Source organism: Ictidomys tridecemlineatus, chromosome 10 (genome assembly GCF_052094955.1).
Source record: "Ictidomys tridecemlineatus isolate mIctTri1 chromosome 10, mIctTri1.hap1, whole genome shotgun sequence".
Classification (NCBI taxonomy): Eukaryota; Metazoa; Chordata; class Mammalia; order Rodentia; family Sciuridae; genus Ictidomys; species Ictidomys tridecemlineatus.
The window spans coordinates 118,432,589-118,451,337 of NC_135486.1; the positions used below are offsets into that span (position 1 = coordinate 118,432,589).

Sequence of the window (18,749 nt, forward strand, 5' to 3'; positions counted from 1 at the left end):
AAATAAAATATAAAACAGTGCTAGGGATGTGGCTCAGGGGTTAAGTTCCCCTGGGTTCAATCCCCAGTACCAAAAACAAAAGAATTTTAGGTCCAGAGACAACTGTTTGTATTTTTTGTTTTTTTGTTTTTTTTTCTTTTTGGTCTCATTGTAAATGTGGACAGGAATTTTTTTAAAAAATTATCCTTTTAGTGTGTGCCTCATCTTGACTGAAATGTTTATGCATTAAATTCAAGGGAGCTGGCCGGGCTCTGTGATACACACCTGTAATTCAGTGGCTCAAGGAAGCTGAGACAGGAGAATTGTGAGTTCAAAGTCAGCCTCAGCAAAAGGGAGACGCTCCGCAACTCAGTGAGACCCTGTCTCTAAAATAAAAATACAAAATAGGGCTGGGGATGTGGCTCAGTGGTTGAGGGCCCCTGAGTTCAATCCCCAGTACTCAAAACAAACAAAGATCAAGGGGTCTTAGTCAATCACAACTCATGGAGACTAGAATGGGGCTTAGGATGTATGAAGAGAAGAATGAGAGGCAGGGTGAGGGAGGGGACTGCCTGCCCCGCCCTGTGATAACTCATCTGCAGCCTTAGACTCTGGCCTTCTGGCCTAGGACATCCAGTGGGAGCAGGTGACGGGCAGCCTGTGGGTGTCTTCTGACCTTTGGCTGTATTTGTCAAGTTGATGTTTTTTTTTTCTTTAATCAATTTTTTCTTCTTTGGCTTCTGAGTTTATTATTAAACAGAAGCGTTAGAGAGGAAGGAATGGACGGGCACTGTCACCCCTCCAAGAGCTGGCCCCGAGCATGTGGCACATGGTGCCCAGGGCTCTCAGAGCTTGTTTTATGGGTGGGAGACCCAGCCCAGCCACACTGACTCTGGCAGAGGTGCTGGCAGCAGGTGCCCAGGACAGATCTCTAGGTATCCCAGGGAGAAAGACATCTGTCCAATGTAGATGTTCCCAACAGAGGACAGGGTCCTCAGTGTTCCCACAGAGGCGTCTCTAGGAAGGTGGGACCCAGGAGTCTGCTGCCTGGGCCCTGCTCAGGCGCTCGTCCCTCCCTTGGGCTGCCTGTCGAGGGGCGAGGCCTGCAGACATCCAGCGGCTAAGGTGGTGGCCAGGGCGCCCCTTACAGGCCTCTCCTTTCAGATGATCGAGTCCAGTGACCTTTCAGAGGAGAAAATCCGGATGAAGGAGACCGTGGAGGGTGAGTGCCGGCTGGGCCGGTGGGACCGGGCCTCTCAGCTCTGCTCGCCTTTATTTTTCCCAGCGATTGTGGAATCAGGGAGAGTCACACTATTTCCGAGCACCGACCTGGTGGCTTCCAAGCTGGCCAGTGTGGCATCCTCATGACCGTTGACCGGCCACTGTTTTGGGTTTCCTGAGGAGAGTCCAGTTGCCCAGGACCACAGTGTGGGACCCTCTTCCTCGGGGTGGGCTTCTTAGGGAAAGGGCCACTCTCAGGGAGGATTTGGACCCTTGCTTTTGGATCGCCATGGGAGGACTGCCCACTGGCCCACACCGTTGGCCCTGGAGCTTTGATGGCGTCTTGTCTCTCCCTAGGCCTACAGGACAAGCTGAACAAGAGGGACAAAGAAGTGGCAGCCTTGACATCCCAGACCGAGATGCTCAGGGCCCAAGTAAGTGGTAAGTCTCCCCCCCACAGGGCAGATGTGGGTCTCCCTGGGGCTGTGCGGGCCGCAGGCTCTGGAGCATGCAGTGGGTGGTGGCTGGCTGGTGTCCCCACACTCTGGGCTGAGAAGGTAGCAGTGGGGCCAATTCCCCCTCCCTGGACAGGCCCCTGGGCAACAGCAAGTAGGCAAGAAGTGGAATCCGGGACCCGCAGATGGCTTCTGTCCCCAGAGCCAGCCCTCTGTCCCGAGTCCTGCCCGAGTTCTCTCTCTCTGGTCTTGAGGCCTCGGGCTTCTCACAGTCACCTGGATTCAGTGTCACCCTCGCTAGAAATTTCAGTAGTCCCAGTTGGGGGAAAGGACGCAGGCTGTGGCCAAGAGCCAGGCGCACAGGGCACCTGGGGAGAGGCGGGGGTCTGGATGGGTGATTTGCGTGACAAGCTGGCCCTGCTTCTCGTCCACCAGAATGCCAGTGGTGGTGGTGGCCCTGAGACGGTGCCCCTCCTGGGAAATGGTTCCCACCCCCTCTTCTCTCCAGTCCCCGTCACGCTCACGTGGCCTAATGGGTCCCGGCAAAGGTCAGTGGACCTCAGACTCCTGTATGCCAGGGCCAAGGCAGCCTCTCCTTGTCCCAGCAGTGGCCATAACCACGTCCTCTTGGGAGGGTGGCCCACTGCCCCCGCCCCAGGCCCGGGCTGCTGTGCTTTGGGGTTCGGTCTGCTTGGTGTCGCTCCTCCTGGGCCCCTTGCCACCTGCTTCTCTAGGGCCACAGAGACCCCTGAGCTTTTGAATCTCCTTGGTGGAGCGTGTCCCTGGGAAGGCCAGCTCTGTGCCCAGCCGGGGCCCTGGGGGCGTTCCCAGGCCATCCCAACCCTCTGCCTCCTTTCCCTGCCGGCCGCCCCCAGCGCTGGAGAGCAAGTGTAAGTCGGGGGAGAAGAAGATGGATGCCATCCTGAAGGAGAAGCGGCGTCTGGAGGCTGAGCTGGAGGCCCTGTCCCGGAAGACCCACGACGCCTCGGGCCAGCTGGTCCTCATCAGCCAGGAGCTTCTGCGCAAGGAGCGGTGAGTCTGCCGCCTTCCTGCTGGTGACTGTCCTCTGGCCTGTCCCTCACTCCACCCTGCATTCACCAGTCTTCTCTAGAGGCAAGGAGGCTGGTCACCAGAGCTGCCGGCACCCATGAAGCCTCAGAACCCTTCTCAACGCAGATCTCCTCGCTTAGCTTTAGGAATGATGAGCTCCCCCACTTTTTGTTCTCAGGGACCTTTTTAAACTCTTAAAAATCACCAATTTGGCACCAGGCGTGTGGGGCACGCCTGTATTCCCAGCAGCTCGGGAAGCTGAGGCAGGAGGATCTCAAGTTCAAAGCCAGTCTCAGCAACTTAGCAAGACCTGGTCTCTAAATAAAATATAAAAAGGGCTGGAGATGTGGTTCAGCGCCCCTGGGTTGAATCCTCAGTATAAAAAAAAAAAATCAAGTTTCCCTCAAGAAGCTTTTTTTTTTTTTAATATTTATTCTTAAGTTTTAGGTGGATACAACATCTTTATTTTACGTTTATGTGGTGCTGAGGATCAAACCCAGTACCTCGTGCATGCTAGGCGAGCACTCTACCACTGAGCCACAACCCCAGCCCCAAGAAGCTTTTGTTTATTTACCTATTTACTATACTAGAAATCAAAACTGAGAAATTTAATTTTTTTCTTTTCTTTTTTTTTGTTTTGTTTGAACCAGGGGTTAAACCAAGTGGCACTTAACCACTGAGCCATATCCCCAGCCCTTTTTAGTTCTTATTTTGAGGCAGGGTCTTGTTAAGTTGCTGAGGCTGGCCTTGAACTTGCAATCCTCCTACTTCAGCCTCCCTCCTGAGCCACTGGAATGTGCACCACCACGCAGGCTAATGATTATTATTATTATTATTATTATTATTATTGGTACCAGGGATTGAGCTCAGGGACACTCAACCATAGAACCACATCCCCAGCCCTATTTGTTATTCGATTTAGAGACAGGGTCTCACTGAGTTGCTTAACACCTCCCTTTTGCTGAGGCTGGCTTTGAACTCAGGATCCTCCTGCCTCAGCCTTCCAAGCCACTGGGGTTACAGGCATGTGCCACCTCTCAGGCTAAAGATATTTCTTAATCCATTGCATGATAAACCAATGGCATGTAATATGAAAATGCTTCTGGTAAAAAAAAAAAAAATATTTCCAAAACACACACATACACACAAACACACAAACACAAAATGTTCACCGAGCAGGTTGGGGTCTTCTCATGATTTTGCAAGTGTCTTGGAGGAAGACAGCCAGATTCTGATATCTTCTACATTTGTTCTTTGCAGTTGGTCGTTTCTGCTGAAGTAGATTAATGAAAATCTGCCCTGACATATGTTTTTGGAGTATTTATAATATTTTTTCCAGACGATCACCAGCTTACCATGTAGCTCTGGGAAAACCCATGATATGCGCAGTGACAATGAAGATAGTTCTATTTTTATTATGAAAATAGTTTTGGCCTTGGAGATCCCCTTGGGGTTCCTCAGACTATACTTTGAGAATCGCTGGGCTTGATTATTTTTTAATGAATAAGTAGATTAGCACCTAAGAAACCAGAAGATGTCCTATAAAATCCGATTGCCCCAGATTCCCTTTGAAATTGGGAGGCCTGCGGACACCGGGCTGACAGCTCTGTTCCCACCCCACGGCCTTTGTTACTTTCACGGATGGGATTCTGCAGCTGTCAGCCTCTGCTTTCTCGGAGGAGCCACAAGCATCCTCTGTAGGATGCTGACTCCTCCCGCGGGGCTGCTGCGCGGACTAGCGGCGCCTGAGCACAGAAACGTATGGAGCGACAGCGCCCCCTGCAGGCGGAAGCCCTCTCGGGACCGCGGTGCGCTGCTCCCATCCCCTCTGTCTTCCTGGACATGTCAGGCCGGGTGCCCAGCCCTGGCACCTCTCCGAGGAGTCTTCCTGGACTGTCCTGGCCACAGGGAGGCTCCCTGCCCCTGAGTCCCATTAGAGCTCCCTGGAGTTTTTAACCCGTTGTATCATTGCTCCGTTGGGGGGTTTTGTTTGGGGGATGTTTTTATAATGCCAGGGATGGAGCCCAGGGACTCTCAAAAGCTGACCGGCCTCAGCTCTGTCAGGGTTAGGGTTTTCCTCCCTGGCCTCACCCTGCACTGAGTACAGCCTTCTGGAAAGCCTCCTTCCTTTGGGTCATTTCATGAAGGCCAGGCAGTCCCCCAGGCTCCAGTCAGACTCCAATGCTTTTCTGAAGCCCCTTTTTCTTTCGGTACCAGAGATTGAACCCAGGGGTGCTTAACCACGGAGCCACACCCCAGCCCTTTTAATTTTATTTTGAGGCAAGGTCTCACTGAGTTGCTCAGGGCCTCACTAGGTTGCTAGGCTGGCTTTGAACTTGCAATCCTCCTGCCTCAGCCTCCCGAGCTGCTCGAATCACAGCTGTGCGCCAGCCAAACCTTTCTCAATCACTAGAGGCCACAGAGGGCTCCTCCACACCCCTGTGGTGCCTCAGATGTGGCAGAGATCAGGCTGCTTTGGTCACTGTGATACACCATCCAGTGAGCAGCAGATTGGACTGGGAGAGTTTTTCCTTCCTCATATAACAAGTAATCTGGAGGAGGCTGTGACTGGCAATTGGTTTAGGAGCTCAAGATGTCAGTGCTGCCCACACTTGTAATCCAGCAACTCAGGAGATTGAGGCAGGAGGGTCTAAGTTTAAGGCCAGCTTCAGCAATTTAGGGAGACCCTGTCTCAAAAAAAAAAAAGAAACTTAGAAGGGGCTGAGGATGGCTGGGTATACAGTGGCACATGCTGAGACCGGAGAATCATGAGTTCAAAGCCAGCCTCAGCAATGATGAGGCAACTCAGTAAGACGCTGTCTCTAAATAAAATACAAAATAGGGCTGGGAGGATGTGGCTCTGTGGTTGAATGCCCCTGAGTTTAATCCCTGGCACCCAAAAGGCGGGGGGGCTGAGGATGCAGCTCAATGGTAGAGCACCCCTGGGTTCAGTCCCTCCCCAAAAAAGAACTCAGTGCCAACACATTTACAGTTCACTTCATCTACCTCTCATAGTGTAGTGTGGCAGCTGAAGCTCCAGCCATCACATTCAGAGGAAAGGAGGAGGGAAGGGAAAGGGGCAGTGCCTGCTGTTTCTGCTTTGTTCTTAACTACACATGGCTAACCAGTAATGGAGTTCCCCTCTCCCTGGTATATGCAGGCGAAGGAGCAGGCTCAGGAGAGCATTGGCATCCTGACCTATGGCGGGCACTGCTCATCCATGGCTGCAAGGGAAAGGGCTGGGGAGTTGGCACTGCCTGTGGCAGGCATTGCTGATCCATCACTGCACTTGTCTGCAGAACCCCTGTGTGGCCTGGGAACCACCCCCCCCAAGTATGCCAAGCCGCTCCTGCTAGTTGACGAAGCGTTGACATGGAGTATTAAGCATATTTGACATCAGGCATTTAAAACACCTTGCCACCTGGGATATTCTCAGAAATGAATGTTTAACTTTCTAATTTTCTTTAACTTAAATATGTTCCCTTTCTCCCCCTCCCCCTCCCTCTCCCCCTCCCCCTCCCCCTCCCTCTCCCTCTCCCCCTCCCTTTCCCTCTCTCCCTCCCCTCCCCCTCCCTCTCCCCTCCCCCTCCCCCTCCCTCTCCCCCTCCCTCTCCCCCTCCCCCTCCCTCTCCCCCTCCCCCTCCCTCTCCCCCTCCCCCCCCTTTCCCTCTCTCCCTCCCCTCCCCCTCCCTCTCCCCCTCCCATGTGCTGGGTTGGAGCCTACAGCCTCATGCATACTAGACAAGCTGCCCACCCCTGAGCCACACCCCAGTCCTTTCTCTCTCTCACTCACTTGCTTTTTCAAAATAACTTAGGGCGGGGGCTGGGGCTCAGTGGCAAAACCCTTGCCTCACATGCGTGGGGCACTGGGTTCCATCCTCAGCACCACATAAATAAGTGAAATACAGGTTATGTGTCCATCCACCACAAAACGATTTCAAAAAACATTGCAGGAATGGCCAAGTCCTCTTGACCTTGCCATGCCCAGGTCCTGGCCCCCATGCAGCTGGTGCCCCCAAGGGTGGTGGGTCTCCAGCACTCAGCACATGGCAGAGGGGGAGCTGACCACTGCTCTGTGCTCTCACCCCACCCAGGAGCCTGAACGAGCTGCGGGTGCTGCTGCTGGAGGCCAGCCGCCACTCCCCCGGGCCCGAGAGGGACCTGAGCCGCGAGGTGCACAAGGCTGAGTGGCGGATCAAGGAGCAGAAACTCAAGGAGGACATCCGGGGTCTTCGTGAGAAGCTAACCGGGCTGGTACGTGGGCACAGCGGGCAGCAGGGTGGGGTAGGGCTGCCCTGCTGCCGGGCCATGGAGACTGGTGACCTCCAGTGAGGTTTGGAAAGCCCCTAGGGTCACAGGCAGGGTCAGCAGCAGGGCCTGTGGAGGGACTGGGCAGCCCCTGTAGGAGACCTTGCACCTGGCTGGGTGCAGTCTGACCTGTGAAGAGGCCCAGGGCTGGCAGAGGTGGTGAGCTCCCCATGCAGGGAGGTAATCAGCCTGGAACCAGAGCTCCTTGCTAAGGGTCCTGCCCTGAGGATCCACGCACACACGCCCATCTCAGAAGGAGAGGCAGCCTCAGTCTCCTTCAGCCTCGGGCTTCTGGGCCCTGAAATTCCTTCTCGTTGTCTGGTCAGCTTTTCATCTCTGTGACTAGAACACCCGACAGGGTCAGCCTCGAGGAGGAAGAGTTGACCTGGGGCTCCTGGTTTCGGAGGTCTTCGTCCACCGCTGGCCTGCTCCAGGGCTATGGGCCCAGGGAGGCAGAGCATCACGGCGGGAGGGCGCGGAGGGGCAGCGCTGCCCTGCTCCCAGCAGCCAGGGAGCAGAGTGGGGAAGGGACCCCTCCAGGGCAGCCCCCAGTGACCCACCTCCTCCAGCCACAGTCCCCACCCAGCAAGTCCCTGAAAACCTGGAGGGACTGGCTAGGTCCCAGGTGTCACAACACGGCTATATTAACACAGGCGCTTTAGCCAAACTGCATGCTCACATCCAAACTGTCACATCCACGTGCACCAAGGGGAACCTGGCCTCAACCGAGTCCCCATGTGGGGGATGGGACAGCCCAGGGTAGAACCATGCCCACCCCCCCACGGTCAACACCTGACGAGCCTGTGGTCAGTCCCCTGGTGGGGTCTGGAGGACAAGCTTCTGACAGAGCAGCTGATCTGAATCCCCTCATGCCCTCCAGCCACCGGGGCTCTGCCACACTGTGGGGGAGATGGAAGGAAAGGGGACCCATCCCTGGGGCTTCTCAGGCTTGAAGGAGGGAGGGTCAGACATAGCCGGCCACAGCCCTCTGGCGCCACCGGATGGCGTCAGCATGGGCAGCCCTGGGCGGGGCCACCCTACCCATCTTCAAGTCTCACCATGTCTGACCAGCAGCCTTCAGTGGTCCTCCTGGCTCTGAGTCCCTGAATGATATAAGAGACCAGCCCACCCCCTCACCCTCGGGCCCACCACCTTGGGTCTCTCTGACACACACACACACACACACACACACACACACACACACACACACACACGGCCATGTGGCAGGTGGCTGTGCTGAGCACAGACTCACCTCCCAGGGCCCAGGCACACTGGCGCCCCCACTCCAGGGCAGCCTCCTGTCATCACCCTGCACTGTCCCCGGCAGGGAAGGACCTGATGGGTGGCTAGAAGCCTGCGAGCAGAGTGGGCATGGCCAGAGGGTGAGAGCACCCTGGCCTCCTGTAGGTGCATCTGGGCAGACCTTGGTGGTGCAAGCTGACAGTGATGGAGGTCACAGTGGGGAGGCATGGGTCACATGGGCTGGTGAAAGGAGGCCAGGGTCCGTGGTCAGTGCCGGGGGTCAGGTGGAAGGGAAGGACGGGGTGCGCTGGAGTTGGGGCCCCAGAGAAGGTGGAGCGTGCATCAGAGCTGGGAACTGGGGCCAGGGACCAGAGGGAGGAAGGCCACCTGAGCGACATGGGCACTGCCCAGGCCTGCACCCAGGGGTGCGGGGGAGAGTCCCCTGCTGCGCCCACTCATGCCCTCCCCGCTGCAGGACAAGGACAAGGCGCTGTCGGAGCAGAGGCGCTACTCGCTCATCGACCCCGCCTCAGCGCCCGAGCTGCTGCGGCTGCAGCACCAGCTTGTGAGCACGGAGGACGCGCTGCGGGACGCGCTGGACCAGGCCCAGCAGGTGGAGAAGCTGATGGAGGCCATGAGGAGCTGCCCCGAGAAGGCGCAGGTGTGGGGTGCGGGGCGCGGCGGCCGGGGGGGGGGGGGAGGGGCGGCGGCGGCGGCGGCCCTTCGGGAGCCCGGCCCTGGGTCTCCTCGGGTCGCGCCGGGGTCTAGGCCGGCGACAGCGCGCCACCTTGTGGGTGCGCCTGGGACTGCGGCCAGGCACCCCTGCTCAGCCCTGCCCCTCTTGCAGACCCTCAGCAATTCCGGTTCTGCCAACGGCCTCCACCAGCAGGATAAAGGCCAGAAACCAGAGGTAAGGGCGCCTAGCGCCTCTGCACACGCAGGCCTGGGGACAGAATCCCTGGAAGCCACCAGAACACACAGGACAAGCATGCTTTGTAGGGGAACGGGCATTTAGGGAGGGCACAGGCCCCTGCTGCTAACTGGGTCCCCCTGCTTTGGGAGCCTTATTCTTTCCTTTTTACAAAAAAGTGCTTATTGCAAAGTGATACACGCCTCTGGGGGACTTTCTGGAAGAAACCAACAAGTGTATAAATAATAAAATACAACCAGTAGGATTCTGGGGCCGGGGACCAAGCTTTTTTTTTTTTTTGTACTGGGGATTGAACCCAGGGGACTAACCACTGAGCCACTTCCACAGCCCTTTTTTATATTTAGAGACTGGGTCTCACTGAGTTGCTTAGGGCCTTGCTAAATTGCTGAGGCTGGCCTTGAACCCACGGTCCTCCTGCCTCAGCCTCCTGAGCCACTGGGATTACAGGGGTGCCCCACCACACCGGGCCCAAGCTCAACATTTAAAGTATGTTCCTCCTGAATTTTCCCAAGTGTGTGTGCATGGACGTGTGTGTGCTTACACAGTCCACCTTCTTATTTGAAGATTCCCTGTTTGCAGATGCGCCTGTTTGCTAAGGTGTGTTTGTGATCCCACAGGCAGTGCTCTTGGCACATGGGGTCCCTCCCAGTCATGCGCAGAGAGGACAGACAAACTGACCTGGGCTAGGGGTATTGCTCCGTGGCAGAGTGTTTGCCTAGTGTGCGCCAGGCCCCAGGTCCATCCCAGTGCCACAAAAAATAAAGATAATAGAGGCCAGGACTGTGGCGCACGCCTGTAATCCCAGTGGCTCGGGAATCCGAGGCAGGAGGATGGCAAGTTCAAAGCCAGCCTCCGCAACTTAACGAGTTGCTAAGCAACTCAGCAACTCAGTGAGACCCTGTCTCTAAATAAAAGATTTTTCTAAAGGGCTGGGGATGGGCTCAGTGGTTGAGTGCACTTGGATTCAATTCGTGGTACCAAAAAAATTTAAAAAAAGATAAAACACTCGGTGTGCACCCTCCCAACTGAGGTTGCCAAGGCACGATCATCTTGTGGTCACCTTGTCCTTTCCATGGCTCTGTTTAGTGCCACATTTCCATATTTTGAGCTTGTTGTTGGTGGTTTTGCTGTTCAAACGGCCCCCTGGAGGAGTGCCAAAGGGCCGGGTGGTGTCCCAAGCCCAAGAGGACCGTGACCAGGCCCCATGTGGGTCGGTGGGCTTCATGCAGCTCGTGCTGACAGCTGGGCTCGTGTCCTGAGTGACTGGTGGACGGTCAGTGTTTCAGTGGCGGTGTCCTCAGAGGCGCCAGGAGCCTGTGGTCCGCTCACCCGTCCCTCCTCCTGGGTGGGGACCTGCCTGAGCCCAACCTCCCTCCGCCACGGGATCGCTGGTGCTGGGCGTAGAGGCAGGGTGCTTACTTATTTTGAAAGAACTTGAAACCTGACAGAGCGGGGCCGGCATGGACACGGCCTGGGAACCGCCTGCTGCCCCTTCCTCCCGCTCCCCCCCGGGTGACGTCAGACGATGTAACTTTTCTGAAACTTTGGCCGGACACTTGCCTCACAAGTCCTGAGGAAAGGGCCAGGTTTTGTGAAGATCAGTAGCCCCAGGTCCAGTCGCCACGCCACTGTCCACACCCGGCCTTCCTGGGGCTCCGTGCTCCCATGTTGATGTCCCCAGGAGCAGGGGTTGGCTGTGCCCTTTCCTCCCAGCACGGGGTCCCGCCGAGCCGGAAGCCGGCTTCCTGCCCTCAGTGTCCTGTCTCCTGGGCCTCCTCGTCTGGACGCTTCCTCCATTTCTCTTTGATCTTAGGTCATTGATGTCTTACAGAACACCCTCTGCCCTTTTCTGGTTTTTATTTTGCTTGGTCTTGGGTTTGGTGCAGGGATTGAAGCCAGGGCGCTGTGCCACTGAGCCACACCCCAGCCCTTTTCATTTCTTATTTTGAGACGGGGCCTCCCCAACTTGCTAAGGGCCTTGCTGAGTTGCTGAGGTTGGTCTTAAACTCTCAATCCTCCCGCCTCAGTCTCCTGAGCAGCTAGGATCACAGGCGGGCGCCACTGCACCCCACCGTGGGCAGAGTTGTTTCTAAGAGGTGCTGGGTGGCCACCACGCTCCATGCCCCCACGGTTAGTGCAGTGTTCGCCCACAGTGTCACAAGAACCTGTGTGGGAGCAGCTCTGTCCCTGGCCACTGTGTCACCTGGGCAGCTGAAGCAGGGCAGGGAGCGGGCTTGCTCCTTGTACTTCCAGTTCCGACACTGGAGTCCCCAGACCACAGCTGGTCACTAGGCACAGGAGAAGCTTTGGAGCAGACTACGGGGCCCTGGCCTGGGGGAAGGACAGAAGTCGGCGCCCTGGTCAGGTGCTAAGGCCAGCGCAGAGGCAGGGCTGGGTCGGCTCGTTGCCTTGGCAACCAGGGCCCTGAAGTTGATGTCTACCCCTCCCAGGCAGAAACTGAGCCAGGTTCAGTGGCACACGCCTGTGATCCCAGTGGCTCAGGAGGCTGAGGCAGGAAGATTGCAAGGCCGAGGCCCACCTGCGCAACTTAGGGGACCCTATTGCAAAATTAGAAGAACTGGGCTATGGCTTGGTGGCTAAGCATCGTGGGTTCAATCCCCAGGACCAAAAAAAAGAAACTCAGGCTTGGAGTCTCTGGCTTATGTATCTTGCAGTCCAGCTCCACATAGGCCTTAGGGCTTCTTATAAAACCCAGGCTTCTTCTACCTCAGGGCCTTGGCATATGCTGTTCCCTACCCAGCACACTCTCCTGCCCTGCCCCTTTTCTTTCTGACACTCTTGCTACCTGCGTATCCCTCAAAGGTCTTGAAGATTCACTGATCAAACCTTTGCTTCCTCTAGGACAAGCACTGACACTAAGGGACACGGTGGAGCAGCCCAGTGTACGCCAGAGCCCTGCCAGGCTGCAGGGTGGCATCCCCTCCCGGCAGGGTCAGGACTGTCAACGTGGAGACAAGACAGTGTTTGTACCAATGCCAGACTCACCGCCGTGGACAATCCCCCGCCCGAACCCCGCTGGGCCCGGAGGCTCCTCCAGCTGGCCTTCCGTGGAGTGGCACTGCCCGGCGGCGTCTGGAGGTGTTTAGGAGGCCCTCCCCGCAGGACGAGCTTGCCTAAGGCCCCTCTGGGTGCCCTGGGTGCTTCCTGCCCTTTTCCCGGGGCCAGAGCAGGGCCCAGCTTCCCCTTGAGGGCACTGAGAAGGGACACCTGGTCTCCAGGAGCCGGCGCAGGACCCTTTTCTGCCCCCTTCTAGGCCAAGGCTGGACCTGGGGCTTCTTGTCCCTACGCAGCGCCGCCTTCACACAGTGGTACCAGTTCCCCCGCCTCTGCCCAGCAGGGTCCAGGTTCAAGGTGTTGGGGCAGGGTCCTTCCTCCCCAAGAACCTCACCAACATGTGCCCCCAGCTGCTGCCCACAGATGCTCAGCAAGGCCACCAGCTGCAGTATTAGGAATGCTTGGGGCCTCTCCGCGCCCACGGGGACCTCCTGTAAGCCGGGCCTGCCCTGACAGGGTCGGGAACACACGTCCCTGGCGCCCGGCTGTTTGGACCAGGCCTCCCGGGTGCGCCCTCTGCGCCCTGGAGCACACCACACTCCGCCAGGTGGCCAGGCGTTGTCTGCTGGCCACACACGGCCAGCAGAGGCACATGCCCGGGCTCCGGGATGGCAGGGCCACGCCCGAGGGCACTCGCATCCGCGGTCAGGGCCTTGTGTCCCTCACAGGCGCCTCAGAGTGTGACGGCTGCCCCTTCAGCCTCCTGAGTCACCTGCTGCCCGGCCGTGCCTGCCCGGCCTGGCGACAGCCCTGGTGGCTGCTGCCCTGTGCCCAGCCCACGCAGAGGACAGCCCCTGCGCCCCTGCAAGCACACGGGTCCCGGCAGGGCCACCCCCATTCTTGCCCCAATGCAGCCCATCCCGCAGGGCGATGACCCGGCGTCCCCTCCCCGTGTCCCCTCCTGACGCTCCGCAGCTTCTCCACGTAGCAGCGACAGCCGCCTTCATGCGATGCTTCCGGCTGATCCGGGCCAACGCACCCGTCCTGCGAAACCAGGCAGCTCGGCCATAGCAGGGACCCGAGGGACCAGGGCCAGGGGCTGCAGGTAGCAGGTGTGAAAGAAGTGACCCCGGAGCCCCGGCCTCCCCGCCCCCCAGCCTCCCCCCCCCCAGTGGAATTGTGGAAGTGTGGCGCCTCTGTGCTCGGGACAATAAAGCTTGTGACCGAGGTGCAGCACCATGCGTTGTCTGCTTCTCCCCGGAGCCTCCCTCGGTGCTGGGCACCGCGGGCCAGGAGTCCTGGAGGACTTGGGAAGAGGGGAACCTGGGTGGGAGCGGACAGAGGAGCACCATTGGGACAGCCAGGGCCAGGACCCCCAAGGCCTCCAGAGAGAGCCAGACAGACCAAAGACCCCTGCTTCAGGCTGAGTTTGCACTTGAAGCTGCTCAGTGGGTCCGGGGAAGCAGGCCCCCCCCCACAGCAGGCTCCCCCGGCTCCTGGGTGCCCAGGGTGCTCACAGCTCAGTGGGTAGGTGGCCTCTGAGCCAGAGAGCAGCCAGGGCTCCCCTCCTACAGCTTTGTCGGCTGCTCCTGCTGCAGGGAGGTTGCCTGCACTGCAGACTGAGCAAGGCTCCTGAGGTGAACAGCTGAGCACAGGAACCCGGTCACGTGCTGTGTGAAAAGAGGCCTGGAGGGTCAGAGGAAGGGACAGGGGAGTCACAACAGTCCCTGAGGGGCTGTTTCTTCCCCAAAGGGCAAAGCAAAGGAGCTGGGGGAACAGATACCCACCCCTTCCGCCTTCATTGATAGCACTCCTTTGGCTGACCCCAACCAGAAGCCAAGGCAGGGGACACTGCTAGAGAGGCTGAGGCCAGCCCCGGCACTGCCCAGAACAAAGAGTGACACCCCATGGAGAACAGTCATCACCTTCTCTCTCAAGAGACAGATCCCAGAGAGCTCCAAACACCACCCTGGCCTTTGAGATTCTGTGCTCAGAATAGGAGTGGCCTTCCGCGTCCAGAACTTACCTCACCAGCTCAGCTGGTGTGGCCCTCAGAGTCTGCCAGAGGTCCTTTCCTCCCCCAGACATCAAACACCACTGGGACCCCCGACTCCTTTTCACTGACCCACAGCACAGGAGGCTAAGAGGTCACCCTTCCCTGCGTAAGGTGTGTCCCAGCCCATTTAGTTTGACCTTCAGTGGGAACTCCGTGCCGGGATGTGGGGTCCCAGGAGAGGGCGAGCCCACTCACACCATGGAGGACAGGCATGTGGCTTCCCAGCTGTGGAGAAGAGGGTGCTGGTGAGGGGAGGAAGGAGGAGGAGGAGCAAGCGGGGACCGTGGGACAGGGAGAAAGTGTATGTGGCTGGAGCCCAGGTGGACTCACTGCCCCGGGGCTGGGGTGCACTGGCCTTGAGGCCAGATGGCACGGGGCTCGAGTCTCCTGCCCAGGGCTTGGCACCAGCGGGTACAGGCAGAAGGAAGGAACCTGAGAGAAGATGGGGGCCCTGGAGGATGGGTGGTGGTGGGGAGCACGGAGCCCTGGCCAAGCCAAGCAAACCAAGAGGCTGTGACCGCGGGGCTGGGGCCGTGTCCCAGACAACACCACCCTGCGGAGAGTTCAGGCCCAGGTGTGTCTTGGGGACATTTGAGGGTCCCATTTAGGGGTCAGGTCAGTGGGGGGCTGACTCCCTGGGTGCAGGAGGAGCCCCAGGAGCTCAGACAGCCCTCGCTGGTCACAGGGGTCCCTGTCCTGAGATCCCATTTGGGGGTGACACTCTCCCCAGGGTCCAGTCTGGGTTCAGAGGGCTGCTCTGCATACAGAGGGCATCTCCACACCACCCTGCGGTGACTGTATCACTGAGCTACACCCACTCAGACGTCTTTAGTTTTTATTTTGACACAGGATCTCACCAAGCTACGGAGGCTGGCCTCCAACTTGCCATCCTCCTGCCTCAGACTCCTAGGTAGCTGGGATCATAGGCATTCACCTCTGCACCCAGAAACTATTTTTAAACTATTATTTTGAGCCTGCTTAAGGTTCACAGAGGACTTGTGATAAGAGTGGCATCCCATCCCCCTTGGCCACTTCTCGCCCAACCACAGGATAAAGATCCAACAAGAAAATGCACATGGGCACGATGCCGGTAGCTCACGTGTGGCTTGACTTGATTTCACAAGTTCATGGGTAGAAAGTGTCCTTCTGTCCCAGGATCCTTCAGCCCATGACAGTTTCTCAGCCCTCTGTCTTTCCTGCCTTGACACATCCGGTGGCCACTGAAGAGCTCTTTGGACAAATGTCCCTCCCTTTGGGGTGGCCTGGCATTTTCTCCTGATTACCTGAGGTTGTGCGTCATCGGAGGACCCTGCAGAGATGATGGGCCCCTGGGGCAGCGCAGGACTCATCATGGCTGGTGACGCTCCTGGATGTCCCCCAGCTCAAGGCGATGTGTGCTGGGGCCCTCCACCGTCAGATCACACTTTCTAGGGCCCGGGTGCGGCTCTGGGGCCGAGCACCTGCCCACATGTGGAAGCCCTGAGCCCAAGCCCCAGTACCTCAAAAAAATCCAAATAAAAGAGAGTACTCTTCGCTACATCATAATTCATACAAATCCTGGAGCTGATACTTTGAGGTCAGGCAAATATCCAGCCTTTCCTTTAAATTTTCACACTGACTTAAATATCCATAGTGCAACAGTCCAGCAGCAATTAATACGGTACTAACAGTGATTTCTTTATCTGGCTCTATTTCCCGCCCCCACGCTGGGGATGGAATCCAGGGCCTCTCTTATGCTAGGCAAGTGCTCTACCACCGAGCCACACCCCAGCCCTATTTACTTACTGGTACTGGGGATTGAGCCCAGGGGCGCTTAACCCCTTACCCACATCCCCAGACCATTTTTCATTTTTATTTAGAGATATGGCCTCGCTAAGTTACTGAGGCTGGCTTTGAATTTTGCATCCTCCTGCCTCAGCCTCCCAAGCTGGGATTACAGGTGTGCATCCCAGTCCCTTTTATTTTTTTATTTTGAGACAGGGTCCTACTAAGTCACCCAGGCTGGTCTCAAACTTTCCATCCTCCTTCCTCAGCTTCCCGTAGGTCCAGCTACTGCAGATGTGGGAACTCAGGGGTTCAGTGCTGTAGTTCACTGTGCTCCCGAACGTCCATTAAGTACTCATATGGCTGGGCACGGGGGCACACCCCTGTGACCCCAGCAACTGGAGAGGCTGAAGTAGGAGGATCGCAAGTTCAAGGCCAACCTCAGGAACTTAGCAAGGTCCTAAGCAACTCAGTGAAACCCTGTCTCAAAAAAATATAAAAGATGGGCTGTGGATATAGCTCGGTTGAGTGCTTGCCTCACATGCCCAAGGCCCTGGGTTCAATCCCCAGCACCACTAAATAAATAAAAAGGAATGAGAAAGAAAGAAAGAGGGTTGGGGTTGTGCCTGGGTGGTAGAGCCCCTACCTAGCACGTACGAGGCCTTGGGTTCTATCCTCGGCACCACATAAGTAAATAAATAAAGAAATGTATTGTGTCCATCTACAACTAAAAATATTTATCTTATTTTATTTGGGGGGGGGTATTGGGGATTGAACTCAGGGGTATTTGACCACTGAGCCACATCCCCAGCCCTATTTTGTATTTTATTTAGAGACAGGGTCTCGCCTCCCCAGCTGCTGGGATTATAAGCATACACCATGGTACCTGGATCACCTACAATGTAGGTGATGTAAAAATATTAGAGAGAGAGTAATGTAAAAATATTAGAGAGGATCATTTTATATAAGGAACTGGCATCTTTCAGTTTTGGGATCCATGACGGGAGCAGGGAGTCCTGGAACCAGTCCCCTCTAATACAGAGGGACAACTGAGCAGGTTTTAAGCACACAGCAGAGTTTGAAGGAAAGTAGAGGAGATCCCCCAACCGGCAGAAGGGAGGGGAATTTGGGGTTTAGAGTGGCAAGTGCCCTCAAGTGGGGGGGGGTATCTGCTAATGTCAGATGTCCCAAGGGTTAGGACTTCATGGCTACCCTGGGGCTCAGAGAATGTGGCCTTGGCCAGGTGGCAAATTGGAACCCAGACTCCTACCAAAGCCAAGCTACAGGACTGCCACCCACTTGGGCACATGGATGGGAAAAGTCCCCAGTACTGTCAATCAATCAATCAATCAATGAAACTAAAAGCAGAGCCCGGGGGTGGCAGCTACATGGACTGAAGCAAGGGGAGCGGGTGTCCCGTGACACGGCCCCCAGCGATGGCAACAGTGCCCTTGGGGAGCTGGACAGGTCTCAGACTGAGACACCCGGCAGGTCCAGTCAGCCTCTCACCTGGGGCTTCACCGAATCCCAGAATCTGGCCACGTGGCTGTTCTCCATCTCAGTACAGGGGACAATGAGAGCCACTGCACGGGACTGCAGGGACGCAGTGACAGCCCCATGGGGCAGGGCGGGGGCTCCGGAACTGGCTCGGGCCTCTCCCTCGCGGCCCAGTCCAGGTCTGGGGGTGGGGGGCGCCTTGGGAGGGACGCGCTCTGGCACCCTGGGGCCGGTCCTGCCTGTGATGCGCCCGTCTGGCCACCAGGTGTCGCCCTCGGCCCTCGCTCCGCGCGGCTCACCCGCTGGTCCCGGGGCCTCCACGATGCCGAGGGCGGGCCAGGCAGGTGGCCTGGAGCACCGCTGGGACCCCGATGGCCGCTCCTGCCCCAGAGCCCCCTGCCCCAGGGGCCTCTCGGCCTCGGCTCGGCGTATGAGAGTATCTGTGTCCACCACCCACCCCTGGGGCAGAGGCCAGCTGGGAAGGGGCTATTTGTTCCCTGTCCAGGGCCACCGCGGCCAGGACCTGACCCCTCCCCACTCCTGCTCAGCCGGTCACCCCGTGCGGTAGCCCCCTGCCCGAGGGCGCTCCTGTCGCCGGCTCTGCCCGCGTCCACCGTCCACCGGGCCGCGTCCCAGGCCTGGCGCACCACTGTGGGGCTCCCCCGCCCCCTCTCCCGCTCCGGGGTGGCAGGAAAATGTCCTAAGCCTGAGTCTCGGGAGCCGGAGTGAATTCGGGACGCGGCACCCTGGGGAGAAGAGCCCCGGAGCCTTCCAGAATCTCCCCGGGAGGCCGCGGGCGCGGGGTGCGAGGTGACCAACAGGGGGCAGCACTGCCTCTCCAGCCGCCCACACCCTGGGCTCTGGGCAGCCGCGGCCCCGGAGCCCCGCACCCCCACGACTTGGCACGGCCTCTCCCAGGAGCCCGGAACCGGAAATGGGCCAGCGGCAGCTTCACCTGCCCCCTTTCAGGGCCGCGTCCCTGCGGCTCATGCACACCGATTTCCGATGATGTATTTACTTATGCACTTAGCGCCGCTGGGCTGTGAACCCAGGGGCTCTGCTAGGCAGAGGCTCCACCACTGAGCCACACCCAGCCCCTCACTTCCTGTCCTGAGTCCCCTCCTGACAGCCTTGGGCATTGGCCAGCCACCTGGGCTCCCTCCTCAGATCCAGCTCCAACCCCACTCACTCCTCAGAAGAGCCTTCCCAGGTGACCACACACACATGCATG

The 18,749-nt window shown here is 57.7% G+C and overlaps 1 protein-coding gene across 3 annotated transcripts in view; it reads left to right on the top strand.

Moving 5' to 3' along the window:
- Clip2 (CAP-Gly domain containing linker protein 2) overlaps positions 1–13,437 on the top strand; it is a 55,430-nt gene extending 41,993 nt beyond the window's left edge. For 2 of the 3 annotated variants that reach the window (XM_078023921.1, XM_078023922.1), the window contains 7 exons: positions 1,144–1,201; positions 1,558–1,641; positions 2,531–2,687; positions 6,800–6,959; positions 8,731–8,916; positions 9,103–9,165; positions 12,049–13,437. In XM_078023921.1, the coding sequence (XP_077880047.1) occupies positions 1,144–1,201; positions 1,558–1,641; positions 2,531–2,687; positions 6,800–6,959; positions 8,731–8,916; positions 9,103–9,165; positions 12,049–12,060 (720 nt within the window). In that variant the 3' untranslated portion in view covers positions 12,061–13,437. Of the gene's footprint in view, positions 1–1,143; positions 1,202–1,557; positions 1,642–2,090; positions 2,204–2,530; positions 2,688–6,799; positions 6,960–8,730; positions 8,917–9,102; positions 9,166–12,048 lie in introns of those variants that run through there. The other variant, XR_013426885.1, reaches the window with a different exon arrangement.
- Positions 13,438–18,749: the final 5,312 nt, after the last annotated feature.